The sequence below is a fragment of the Chlorocebus sabaeus genome, chromosome 21 (genome assembly GCF_047675955.1).
Source record: "Chlorocebus sabaeus isolate Y175 chromosome 21, mChlSab1.0.hap1, whole genome shotgun sequence".
NCBI classification, from domain to species: domain Eukaryota; kingdom Metazoa; phylum Chordata; class Mammalia; order Primates; family Cercopithecidae; genus Chlorocebus; species Chlorocebus sabaeus.
Window position 1 is genome coordinate 108,526,457 of NC_132924.1, and position 14,500 is coordinate 108,540,956.

General features: G+C 37.3%; 1 protein-coding gene across 6 annotated transcripts in view; it reads right to left on the reverse strand.

Annotated features, from left to right (window-relative positions):
• The window catches only part of CNOT4 (CCR4-NOT transcription complex subunit 4), a 140,257-nt gene that overhangs the window by 56,826 nt on the left and 68,931 nt on the right, over positions 1-14,500 (reverse strand). For all 6 annotated transcript variants that reach the window (XM_007983023.3, XM_007983021.3, XM_007983022.3 and 3 more), the window contains exon 3: positions 3,249-3,446. In XM_007983023.3, coding sequence (XP_007981214.1) covers positions 3,249-3,446 — 198 coding nt within the window. The remainder of the gene's footprint in view (positions 1-3,248; positions 3,447-14,500) is intronic.

Genomic DNA, 14,500 nt, shown 5'->3' on the forward strand with positions numbered 1-14,500 from the left:
TAAGCTTTAATTGTTCCTAAACTCTCCTATTCTGTCAATCAGAATTAGGTCAAATATCAAACTGTTCGTCATCCAAAGATAAATAAATTACAAGGATCCTTCTTTGACTTGAAAGTGACGCTAACAATTTGAACCTTCTTTTGAGTTTTCTAGTGAAGTACTAAATACTAAATACTAAGTACTAAATACAAATACTAAAAAGGTTATAAAGACAAATTAAGAGAATTGTAAAAGATATTATTTAGAAGTGGTATTATTTAAAAAAAACAAAACACTTGTCTCTGATCTTTCTGGACTTTCAAGAGAAATAAAGGAAAGTGCCCATTTATTTTATTTAAGAAAATCCAATGTCCTCTCACCAAGAAAGAATTATTTCAAACATATAAAACTAGTAGAGTATATTTTTTAAGCATAGACTCATGATAAAGTACTCTCTTTCAGTAGTCACCACTTAGATTCATTTCCTTCAGTATAATAGTTCAGATTAATCTTACTAGAGTTACTTGAAATGGAAATAAGAAATCTCTGTAAGTAAATATAAAACACAGTGGCTCACACCTGTACTCCTAGCACTTTAAGAGGCCAAGGCAGGGGGATCACTTGAGGTCAGGAGTTTAAGACCAGCCTGGTCAACATGGTGAAACCCCATTTCTACTAAAAATACAAAGAAAAAAAAAAAAAATTAGCTGGGCATGGCAGCGCATGCCTGTAATCGTAGCTCCTCAGGTGGTGGAGGCAGGAGAATCACTTGAACCCGGGGGGGGGGGGGGGGGGGGGGAGAGGCTGCAGTGAGCCAAGATCATGCACTGCACTCCAGCCTGGGCAAAAAACAAACAAACAAACAACCCTCTTATAAATCACATGCCCAAAAGAAGAGGTAGGAAACTTATAATCCAAATATCATATTCAGTCTATGCCTTAATTTCATCCAAATTTTGGATGCTATTTCATATGCCTCCAGTACTACAGTTGATCAGATCCAAGATGTATTAATAAAAACAGGAACATCCATATCCAAGAGCTCTCAAATCAAGATAAAAGTTCCATTCATTTACTGGAACTGCACTTTCAGAAAGGCGAAAGTAGATTCTAGGTTGGGCGCAGTGGCTCATACCTGTAATCCCAGCACTTTGGAAGGCCAAGGCGGGCAGATTGCTTGAGCTCAGGAGTTTAAGACCAGCCTGGGCAACATGGCAAAACCCCATCTCTACAAAAAAATACAAAAATTAGCCAGGTGTGGTGATATGCACCTGTAGACCCAGTTACCTGGGGGGCTGAGGCACAAGAATCACTTGAGCCCAGAAGGTTGAGGCTGCAGTGAGCCATGATCATACCACTACACTCCAGCCTGGGTGACAAAGTGAGACCGTGTCTCAAAAAAAAAAAAAAGAAAAAAGTAGATTCTAAATCAGTAAGATTAGTATGAGTAAATACTGGCATAAGTGCCCACTAGTTAGAGGAGTATATAGAAGTGCCCTGTGGTTAGAAAAAAAGTGGCTCACACTTTTTAAACTCTATTTTAGAGTTAAAAGACGGAGATAAAAGGATTAGTGCAAAGTTGAGGTGTTGTTCAAGGAAATGATCAAAGCTGAGGTAGGATTCTGTCTGCCTGGGGAATAATCACTAGCTTAAAAAAAAAAAAAAAAAAAAGAGGGAGAACTGGCTACAAGAAGTTGAGTCATACACCTAAAATGAGCTCTTTGCTGAACATTTCTTACTGAAGAAGTTTTTTTCTGTCAACTCTAGACCACTCCTTTGGATTTGGAAAGAACTTGGTCTCCTGAGTATCACGTAACTAATGACTGCCAGCATCCCTGGACCTAGGTCCCAGTAATTCTTGAGTTGCCTCCATGTTTATCATCCGTGACAGATCCTTCTTAGTAATGTCCCCAACTTTCACAGGGTCAAAATCATTTCGTATTGATTTTGAAGACCTGTATAGTTGCAACACATATAAACACATCATCAATAAAAACTATTTTTTAAAATAATTTTTTTTTTTTTTTTTTTTTGAGACGGAGTCTTGCTCTGTCACCCAGGCTGGAGTGCAGTGGCCGGATCTCAGTTCACTGCAAGCTCATCCTCTCGGGTTCACGCCATTCTCCTGCCTCAGCCTCCCGAGTAGCTGGGACTACAGGCACCCGCCACCTCGCCCGGCTAGTTTTTTGTATTTTTTAGTAGAGACGGGGTTTCACCATGTTAGCCAGGATGGTCTTGATCTCCTGACTTCGTGATCTGCCCGTCTTGGCCTCCCAAAGTGCTGGGATTACAGGTAAATTAATTTTTACAAAAACAGACATTATACTCCTTAAAGATCCTCCTTCTGGGACCTTTAACACGCTCAGCCAAGTCCAAAGGTTCCTACCTCCTTAAGCATGTTCACTACAGTCTTTCTTCTGATGGGTACCATGCCAAATATTACTTTAAACTCTTCTCAAGGATCTTTTGGAAGATCCCTCAAAACCAGCTCTCTCCTACCAAGTAAACACTCTGCCTGTCGATCAGCTTATATTTGCCTTATCAACAATCTAGTCAGTATCTCATGGTATATCAGAAACTAAAAATTACCAGATGCTTATCTAAGGGCCTCAAGGAAAGTATGAGTTCGACATTACTCTAATAAGGCTTATGGCGGAAGAAGAGAAAAAAGAGGTACTAAGAAATAAGGTTAAGCTCTCTCCTCCCCCTGAATGAATGACAAAGAAATTGGTCCTTTATTTCACATTACCAAATTCTCCCTCTTCCTCCAAACTGGCTTAAAATGAGTAAGTAAAGAATGATGATACAGTATAGCAACAGGTCTGAAAAACCAACAGTTACTACTTGGGCAGACTTTTTAAAATCTAGGTTACTAAAATCTCTAGTGGGTTCAAGTAACTGCATCTCCACTGCTGGTCCTTATATAGATACAGAAAAGAGGAAAGAAACAGAGTATTCATGTCACATGTTAGCCTTAACAGCAAAATCGAATCATTATCCAGTTTTAACAGACTGTCAGCACGTTAGAAATCTAGTTCAACTCCTTAGTTTTACAACTGAAGAAACTGAAGCCAAGACAGATTAAGACACTTGCCTAAGATCACGACTGGTCATTGGTTTCTTAGCAACTATTCAAAAGTAATTCCTTATTTTCTCCTTTAAGATATAATGTGAGGAATCACACAATTGAGCAGGGTCAACTATTATTTCCAAGTAAGACAAGGAAACAGAAAAAATATCAAGATGACAAAGAAAACAAGAGAACTTACCTCTGGGTCTGCTAGGCGCTGAGATAAACCTACAACAAAGACGAGGTTTTTTTGTACGACACGTACACTAGCCAAATGTTTGCGATTTTCTGATATTTTTTGTTTTCTCTCATTTTGTTTCTGTTTTTTCTCATTCTTTATCCTTTGCAGTTCTTCCTGGGAGAGTGGTTTGTAAACTGCTGGGTCTTCTGGATATGGCTTTAAGCATGAAACAAACACAGAAGTTAGCATTAAATTAAAAAATAAAAAAACTGCATAAGTAATTATCTGATTCTCAGTGGTGGGTATGTGGGTTATTTGTTACGTTCTCCATTTATGAGAATGTTTTAATTGCTTAAATTTTTTTATTTAATAAAAGACAAATGTTAAATAAAATAGTTCTAATAAAAAAAACTTTTGGAGTTTAGCACAGACCACTTTTAGTGCTAAAACATCTACAGTTTAAAGGCAAAACAACAACAAACCAATCTTGATATTCCCTGCAGTGTCCAACAGAGTTTATGGGAAGATTAAGCTTCTAAGGTACTACGTAAGAGGCAAGGAGTGTAAGTTCTTGCATCTAAATGTGGATTTTACATATTATAATTAACAAATATTTAATGAAAAGCTACTACTATGTGCTAGGAGATTAATGAAGTTACACATTTGTTTTTAAAGCAATTACTACTGTGTCCGGAACATAGTAATCTCTCAGTAAATACTAGCAATCACACTGTTGTGTGATCGTTTTTTTCTTAGCATTTTGATACCATTTTCATTCCTACTATTAACGCCAGGGCTACTAAATGAGGGCTCTGGAGACAGAATGCTGGCACTGAATCCTAGCTCAGCCATTACTATCTGAGTGACTTTGGTAAAGTCATATGACCTTTCTACCTCAGTCTTCTCATCTGTAAAATGGAAACTACAGTACTTTATTTATTCACCTATAAAGTGATTAACACTGTGTCCTGTAGGTAAGTATTCAGAAGCCAATTATTACTAGTAAAAACAAATAGTTAATGATAAATGGAAGATGCAGCACATTATTTTTTCTTTTCTTCCCCCCCGCCACAGACGCCTGCACACACAACACCAACACAGGGGCACATTAAATGCCATAATATGTTAAACTGGATAGGAAGAGATTCCAGGGATGGAGACTCAACTGGTTGGGAAATTGGCACCTATCAGAATATAAGAGTGGGGAACAACAGAAATAATGCCAAACCAAAAAAAAAAAAAGGTGGAAACAAGGAATGGTGGAACAAATAGCCACAAGCCTGAAATTTTGCTACGATTTTAATGTAAAGTTAACTTCCATCTCTTCATATGTAAGTGTAAAAAAAAAAAAAAACTCTCAAATTTGTGAACATACCCAGACTAATGCTGATGGCAATTAAGAAAGTGAGGTTTTACCTTATAGTCCTCAACTTTTAGTAGTATATACCCTGAGGTCTCCAAAAACCCTATTCTTTCCCTTCTATTCCCACTTTCGATTTTAACTTACTGCTTTTTAAGAAAACTTAATACTCTTCATAGTTTATCTTATCATCAATGAATTAGAGCTGGTGACCCAAAAAAGAGTCAGGCTTAATCCTTAGCAGTTTGGTAGGATATAAACACCCATACCATTTGATTCCCATGTTAAGAATCTGGATCTTTGAGTTAGTTGATCCTGTTTGGTGTACTCCAACTTATTTGTGAGTGGAAGGCACACAAAGCAGCTTGCTTAGTAATTTACCTGATTTTGGTATGATTTTAGGACTTTCTCCAGGATCATATATAAATTTAGTATGATTTCAGAAGCTCAATAAATATGTGCCAAGCGAACATCAAAAGCTACTCTCCAGAATTGAAAACTTAGCATTTCTGTCTTTTAAAAGCCACCAAAACAAACACACACACACACACACTTTTTAAAATTAAAACATAAATTATTTCCTGCATTTTATACTTAAGGAACCAAACTGTTAAAGATCTATTAAGGTAAGTTCAGTTCCTCAATCAATTACGTAGTCTTCCACATTTACGTTTTTTCTTAATGCTTCCTCTCAAAACTTTCTTCTCCACTTACTTTTCTGTACCTACATTAATTATCTCTTTCAAGTCTTAATCTGTCTGCCTGGATGATTTTAATCCCTGGAAGCAATTTGGAGCTCTAAAGGCACAAATGTAAAAAGATATAAAAGCAAACTACATATTAACTAATTAAAATACTTTTCCATAACTTAAATTTTTCATTTGCACCTAGAAAAGATGTTTTCTACCCCAGAATTCCTGGGGTAGCTCCTTTTGAAGCATTTACAATTAAGTTCATTTGAGGCTCACGCCTGGAATTCCAGCCCTTTGGGAGGCTGATGTGGGCGGATCACTTGAGATCAGGAGTTCAAGACCAGCCTGGCCAACATGGTGAAACCACGTCTCTACCAAAAATATTTTTAAAAATTAGCCGGGTGTGGTGGCATGAGCCTGTAATCCCAGCTACTTGGGAGGCTGAAGCAGGAGAACTGCTTGAACCCGGAGGCGGAGGCTGCAGCGAGCTGAGATTGTGCCACTGCACTCCAGCCTGGGTGACAGAGCCAGACTCCTTCTCAAAAACAAACAAACAAAAAACCAATTAGGTTCATTTCAAAGCTGTTGCTCTTCACTAACATCTAAAATAGTGATGCTCCACTGCCTGAATGGATCAAACATATGGATTGCTCGTAGTTTTGTTTCAAAGTATAGTCGATGCACTGCATTTTACCAGTCCATAACAAGGAAAGTACAAAAACTGAGATAAGCATTCAGAAACTCTCAGAGCAACTGACACTACCACAACATTCAGGTACATCACCAGTGGACTCTGCAGAATAAGATATGTTTCAATGTAGTCAAACATATGACACGAGCAAAATACTAGCCATATATAATAGCAACCTATATCAATCTTCAACACACAGGGGAAAAGAAAGAAAAGAAAAATCTGATTCTTCATCACAGACAGTGTAAGAAGCAATGATGTAACTTTTCTGGGACTTAGATTTTTCTGAGAACTGGCAGAATGTGACAAACACCCTCAAGCTTTTTCCTTTGTTAGCATTATATGAAGTTGTATAAAATACTGATTAAACATGAGGCAAAGTCATGTAATATTTGAAAATGCACAAACACAAAAAAATTGATGGAGAGTGACACAAGAAAAATCAGGTTGCAATATCAACTCTTATCAAGTATATTACTGATGCACCATCATGCTGAGCATATAACACTGAGTTATATTGTTGTCTGAGTCTTTTTGCTGTGTTATTCCAAGTTTTGTTCCTATGGAAATATATTTCCATCAGGCTTCAAAGTCAATGCCGTTGGAACATAACTGCTACATAATACAAAAGATACAAACACAGGACAACAAGAGACAGAGTATTCTACTACAATTTACCCTCCAAATGTATCTTGTTCCAGTACCTTAAAAGAAGTTGTAAATACTAGTTGTTTAATCTTAACACCTGAAAAATATAAAATATGCTTACCACAAATAGCAAATGCATAATCAAAAGGTTTATTAATCAAATAGCAAATGCATAATCAGAAGGGAAGGGAAGAGGAGGGGAGGGGAGGAGAGGGGAGGGGAGGGGAGGGCAGGGCAGGGCAGGGCAGGGCAGGGAAGGGAGGAAAGAAAGAAAGAAAAATACAGGCTACAGGCTGGGTGCGGTGGCTCACGCCTGTAATCCTAATACTTTGGGAGGCAAGACATGTGGATCACCTGAGGTCAGGAGTTCGAGACCAGCCTGCCAACATGGTGGAAACCCTGTCTCTACTAAAAATACAAAAATTAGCCAGGTGTGATGGCAGGCGCCTGTAATCCCAGCTACTCAGGAGGCTGAGGTAGGAGAATCACTTGAACCTGGGAGGTGGAGGTTGCAGTGAGCCGAGATCATGCCATTGCACTCCAGCCTAGGGGACAAGAGTGAAACTCCGTATCAAAAAAAAAAAAAAAAAAAAAAGGGAAAAATACATCCGATCAACTTTTTAACTAAAACACATGTTAAATTTCTAGGAATAACTTATATATAGGAATAACAAATGAAAAGTTACAAGCAGAAAATTTCTCTTTAAAGGTACTACTGTGTATTACATATCAAACTAATGCAAAATAGGTTACCTATGGAGAAGTATTTAGATATAACATTATTTTTAATAGTGATAAACTGCCAAGTTACTAGTTAACATGGTTTGCAGTTTCTAGTATAATTACTTAATTTCTTCCATATGTGTAGTTATGTTCCCACTTTTATTCCAAATGTAATTATTTACATGTGTCTTCTCTTTACTTTTTATTAAACTTGCTAAGACTTTAATTATTTTATTGGTCTTTTCAGAGAACCAGCTCTAATCTTTATAGAAAAACTTTTTATTTTTTTCCTATTTCACAAAATTCCGCTTACTCCCTTCCACTGTCATTGGGCTTATTCTTTTTCTAATTTTTTCTGATCCCTTCTACTGTCACATTATTCTTTTCTGATTTTTGTTGTTTTCTAATAAATGTATTCACAGCTTAACTTTTCTGCTACATACCACTTTGGTCTCATGCCAGATACTCAGAAGTCATGTTCCAATTATTTATTTAGAACAATTTGTAATTTTCATTTTGATCTCTTTAAACCAAGAGTTATGGAGGACCATAATTTATGTATTATAGGTAAATGAACTTTTAAAAAATCCTTTTGCTGTTAACATCTAATTTGATTACACTATTATACTATTTTTTTAGGGTTCTGGTTTCCAATAATGGAGAGCTAATTAACCCTCTTACTAAAAACTATGAAAAATACAACATAAAAGTTTTTTTTTTTTTCTTTTTACTAACATCCTAAAAATCTATACTAGGAAAATCCTAACCCAATTTTTGGTTGAAAGTAAAAATTCAGAGGCTAAACAGAAAATCTGATTAACAATAAATGGGGTAGGGAGAGAAAGAGCTGAGGAGAAAGAACATTCAAAGCCCAACACCAGCCCATGGTAGTCTTTGGCAAGACAGGCCCCATGATAAGCTGAGATACAGTCCACCTCCAAATGGTGGGCTCAGGATAAGAACAAATTACAAACCGGAGGATAGTCTCAGGGTAAGAACAAACTACAGAAGGGTCAGAATAAGGTAAGAAAAAAGGAAAAGTACGTAGGGGAAAATCATCCTGGAGAAATTGTTGAAGTCAACCCTAGGGAAGAGTTGCAGCATGGAGATATATAGCTTGGCTAGACCAAAAACCTTTAAGCACATGGCAGCCGTAATGCCAATGCTTACCCAGCAGAAGCCAAATTGAAGCCTCTCTAGAGAGGAGCAAATCCACGCCAGTCCTTGGGGAACCTTACAAATAATTTTCTCAATGACAACAACAAAGAAGCAGCCACATTAACCAAGCACAAAGAAATACAACATGAGCAACAATAAGCAGAAACATAGCCCACAGACTTCAGCCACTGGAATTACTGGGCAAAGATTTTTTTTAAAAATAATGCTCATCTGTTTAAAAAGCATATAACCTTGAAAATACTTACGGGGTATAATAATCTATTTAAAAATAACAGCAAGAGAAAAAAGAAAAAGAGCAAACATTACTTTCTAGGAATGGAAAACACAAAACCAATAGTTAAAACTCAATGGACATATTTAGGGGCAGATTGGACCCAAAAGAAACTATTCACATATGAGGACAGATCAGAATAAATCATTTACTAAGGCATTAAGGAGAAAGAACATACAGAAAAGAGATTAAGAGACATAGAAGACAGTGAAAAAAAAAATCTGAAAAATATTTAGTCAGAGTCACAGAGGAGAAGAAAGAGAACAAAGGTAATATCTGAAGAAATAATAGCTTAATTTTTATCTTGAACTAAGGAAATTCAACAGCCCACAGATTTAAAAAGTCTCCCAAGGAGGATAAATTTTTAAAATACACAAGGGAGTTTTACTTTTTGGAACTGGCTAATTTTTCCATTGTGGCCTGTTTTTTGACCACAGCTCTTGTATTTAAAATTGTGACAAATTTATCTGTACAAAGTTATACACACACACATGCACACACACACACACACACATCTTGCTAATTCTGTTATTCATATTCTCCATTTTCTTTTTATTGTCTACTTCATCTATTTCTAAAATACAGAAGGTGAAGTCTCTCCATTATAAATATGGATGTCAGTTTCTCCTGGTGTTTATAATGGCTCAATATACTTCAAAGCTGTACTGGTAAGTAAATAAAGATTCATGACTTTGTGGACCTTTTGCCCTTTTAAAATATGTTTGATCTTGAATTTCATTATGACTAATATCAGTACTATTGTATCTTCTTTCCTATGATTTCCATTTGCCCACTGTATCATTTTTCCCTCCTTTCATTGATATTTTTCTTGAATATGCTTCTAGTAAATCGGTTCTACAAGTTTTGTTAGGAAAAAGAGCAGTCCCCCATTTTCCCTCCTCCTCTGCAACCAGTTGCCTCTCCCTAGAAATAATCATGTTGACTCTTTTAGATGATTCTTTGTCATTTTCTACCATATCTCTAAATAATACATTCATATGGCTACTTCTTGATTTCTCAGTTTTAAATTTCATCACATTATGCAACTTGAAAACTTAGCTCTGTCAGTTTCCCTCATCAAACATCCGAGTCCACTTTCTAATTTCTATCATAACTTTAGTTAGGGCAATATTCAGGATTATATTATTATAAAATGCAAATGTTATTTACACACTTCCACTTCCAGCCATGGAAGTAACAGACTAGTCCTAGCATCATAAACACCTAGAGAACTAGACAAAATGCAGGAAATAACTATTTTCAGACACTGAAGAAGCAGGCAATGAACAGCAGGACTGTGATCTCTAAGAAAAAAGAAATAAAACAGACGAATACCATAACTATCCCTGCTTTCTGCTCTTCCAGCACTTACCAGATCCTGGTACTGGGTCCAAAAGTCATAATGAATGGAGGAGACAGACAGTGATTAGAAGAAGCTGAGACAGAAATTTATGGGGGCAAAATACCACAAAAATGGAGTTAACCCAGAAAGAATTCCAGAGGTCTACATAGAGGAGTACTGTGATAGCTAGTTTTCACAGGTGTCTTTCCAACAAAGCTACCTAGTAGAGTCCACACCAATAATGAATTTAGAAAAGATATAAAAAAAGAATACCAATGACATGCAAATTCTTTCAGAAGGCAGAAGATGAGGAAACATTTCCCAACTCATTTTATGTGGACAGTATTCCTTTGATACCAAAACTGAAAATAATACAAAACTACAAAGAAACACCCTTCATGACACAGACACAAAAATCTTCTGAAAATATTAGCAAACTGAATATAAAAAGGGTAATACTTCATTATCAAGTAGGGTTTATCTTTGAGAGGAAAAGCTGATGCAAAAATTAACATAGGCCAGACGTAGTGGTTCATGCCTATAATCCCAACACTTTAGGGGGCTGAGGCAGGAGGAATGCTTGAGGGCAGCAGTTCAAGACCAGCCTGGGCAACATAGTGAGCCCGTCTCTGCAAAGATAAAATTTTTTTTTTAATTATCCAGGTGTGGTGGTGCACACACACCTGTAGTCCCAGCTACTTGGTAGGCTGAAGCAAGGGAATCGCTTGAGCCCAGGAGGTTGAAGCTGCAGTGAGCTACAGTCAGGCCACTGTACTCCACCCTGGGCAATAGACCAAGACCCTGTAGCTTTAAAAACACCAAAAAACATAAGTTACCATTTCAACAGAATAAAGGGAGAAACAAGTATAACCATCTCAAATGTATCAACAAAGGTATTGGGCAAAATTCAACACCATTCATGATAAAATCTCTCAGCAAATTAGGAATAAAGGAAAACTTCCTCGACCTGATAAAGACCAGACCAAAAAATGCACAGAGAGCAACATACTTAATGGTGTAATACTTAACGCTTTCCTGCTAAGATTGAGAACAAAGATATCTTTCTTATCACTTCTTTTCAACATTAAACACTAGAGGAGTTACCCAGTAGAATTAAGGCAAGAAAAAGAATTTAAAAATACAGAGCCAGGAGCAGTGACTCATGCCTATAATCCCAGCATTTTGGAGGGGGTGAGGTAGAAGGATGCTTGAGGCCAGGAGTTCAAGACTAGCCTGGGAAACATAGCAAGACCTCTACAAAAAAATCTTTTAAACAATTAGCTGGGCATGGTGGCACATGCCTATAGTCCCTCGTACTGGGGAGGCTGAGACAGAAGCACCGCTTGAGCCCAGGAGTTCTAAACTGCAGTGAGCTGTATTTGTGCAACTGCACTTCATAGCCTGGGTGACAGAGCAAGACCTTGTCACTAAATAAAATTTTTAAAAGCAGAGATTGGAAAGGAAACCTATTTAATTAACAAGGTTTCTTGATACAGATGGTCAACATTCAAAAGTGGTACATTAGCAATAAACAACTGGAAAATGAAATTTTAGAAACAATATCGGGCTCGGCGTGGTGGCTCACGCCTGTAATCCCAACACTTTGGCAGGCTGAGGTGGGTGGATCACAAGGTCACAAGATCGAGACCATCCTGGCTAACATGGTGAAACCCCGTCTCTACTAAAAATACAAAAAATTAGCCAGGTGTGGTGGCACGCGCTTGTAGTCCCAGCTACTCGGGAGGCTGAGGCAGGAGAATCGCTTGAACCCAGGAGATGGAGGTTGCAGTAAGCCGAGATCACGCCACTGCACTCCAGCCTGGGCGACACAAGTGAAACTCCATCTCAAAAAGAAAGAAACAATATCATGTGCCATAACTCAAAAAACATAAAATATGGATAAATATAACAAAGCATGCTGTACTATTACGTATACTGAAAACTATAAAACATTGCTAAAAAAATTTTAAAACCTAGAAAAATGTAAAGATATACCTTATTCATGAACTAAAGGAATCAACATTTTTAAGATGTCATTTTTCCTCAAAATGATCTGTCTATAGAGTTAATGTAATCTCCATCAAAACCCCAGTAGGCTTTTTGTAGAAACTCACAAACTGATTCAAAAATTTATGTGCAAATGCTAAGTACTTAGAATACCCAAAATAAATTAGAAAAAGAATAACAAAGTTGACAACCTTGTCATGCCAGGTTTCAAAAATGACAGTAATAAAGAGAGTTTGGTATGAGCATATGGATATAATCATCAATGGACAAATATAGGTGCTAGAATTGGATTTATACATTTATGGGCAATTGACTTTCAAGAAAGATTTCAAAACCAATCAAGAGCAAAAGGACAGTCTTTTCTGCAAATGATGCTGCAACAACAGAATATAAGCATAGGGAAAAAAATATATATCATGACCCCTACCTCACATGTGAGCCACTGTAGCATAGTATGATTGCCTTTTCATTTCTGTACAACTTTTTGTTTCCCCTAATCTGTTTTGTCTGGTTATATTTTTAGGTGTTTATTACTAATTCAACCATCAAATCTCTTCCAAGTGGCAAAATGGCCTCACAAGACATTTCTCTTTTGGAACACCAAGTATTCTTTTAATTTTATCTTTTTCTACAAATCCCTCTTGGAGTTTTCTGATGTGTTGCATTTTGGACTGGTTGCCCTCTTTACCTTGGGCACAGCTGTCATCCTTCCCCATCATTTCGGGAATCCAGGTGCTTCTCTCCTGCGTTGGATCTCCTGTTTCCTTTATCCCATGATTCTCTGTTCTTTATTCCTTCATGGTGGTGGGGCACATCCTCCAATAGATTCCTGAGAGAGAATGCATGGAAGGTAAAAAAAATTTTGAGGCCTCTCACGTCTGAAAATGTCTTTTCTTGTACCTTCACACTTAACAGTTGAGCAGATACGAATCCGAAGATGAAAATTAATCTCCTTCAGAAGTGTCTTCTAGCTTGAAGTCTTGCTATTGAGAAGTCTGAAACAATCTGAATTCCTTTTCTTTAACATGTGATCTACTTTTTTCCTCTGTGGAAGCTTGTAGAACTTCTTTGTCTTTGGTATTCTGGTATTTCAAAATAAAAAAGTTTGTGCTGGACACTTGATAGGCCCTTTCAATCTGAAAATATGTTCTTTGGTTCTGGGAAATATTCTTCAATCATTTTCTTGGATGATTACTTCCCCTCTGTATCACTGTGATCTCTTCCTAGAGCACTTAATTGTTTGGTATTTGACCTCCTTGATTGATTCTCAAATGAACTTAATCTCTTCTCCCAAATATTTCATCTCTTTTGCTTTTTGTTTCTCAACTTCATCTTCCAATGCTTTCCTTCAATTATTTTTGTTATTATATTTTAATTTTCAATAACAATGGTTATTGTTCACTGAATATTCTTCTTTATATCATCCTGTTTTTTTTTTTTTTTTTTTTTTTATCTTGAGGTAGTATCTTGCTCTGTCACCCAGGCTGGAGTGCACAGGCATGAACATGGCTCACTGTAGCTTCAACCTCCTGGGTTCAAACGATCCTCCCACCTGAGCCTCCCACATAGCTGGGACTACAAGAATGTGCCACCACATTCAGCTAATCTTTCTTACTGTTATTCGAGACGAGACCGCGCCATGTTACCCAGGCTGGTCTCAAACTCCTAATCTCAAGCAATCCTCCCACCTCGGCCTCCCAAAATGTTGGAATTATAGGCATAAGCCACCATGTCCAAACCACCATCCTGTTTTTGTTTCATAGATACATTATCTTCTATTATTTCTGAAACAAAAATAATAATACTTCTGTTGAAGTTCTCATTTCCTTGTATAGTCTCTGGTTTCCATGGGAATCAATACATAATGCCACATCAGTGCACCACTATGTTCCCATATCTGCTGTTTCTACCAGTAGCTTTCTCAGAAATGCTGCACTAAAAGGACACATAAAAGCAGTCAAAGAAAAAAACCAAGTAGCCTGTGCCTGTGTTTAGCAGCTACGACCAAACAGGAACACTAACCTCTCTTGGTTTTTAAAACCTGGCTGTCCCTGCTTTTCAAAAATATTAAAGCTAAGATAAACTTTCTGCAAAACAGGCACATTTCATATTGTAGACCAAAAACAGGAGCTTGATTCAACTAGCTCCCTACTTGTTTCTTCAGAACATTTCAATATGCCATCTCACAGCATGGCCTCTGTAGACCCTCTCTCTGCAGGGTTGGGTTACATGTAAATGGTAGTTTCATGACCCTCTCTAGGCCTCTAGCAACACTGTGGTTTTCCTCCGTGTTAACACAACCACTGTAGATGGCCTCCAGAGACCAAAGACTTGCCCGACACAGGCAACTTCATAAT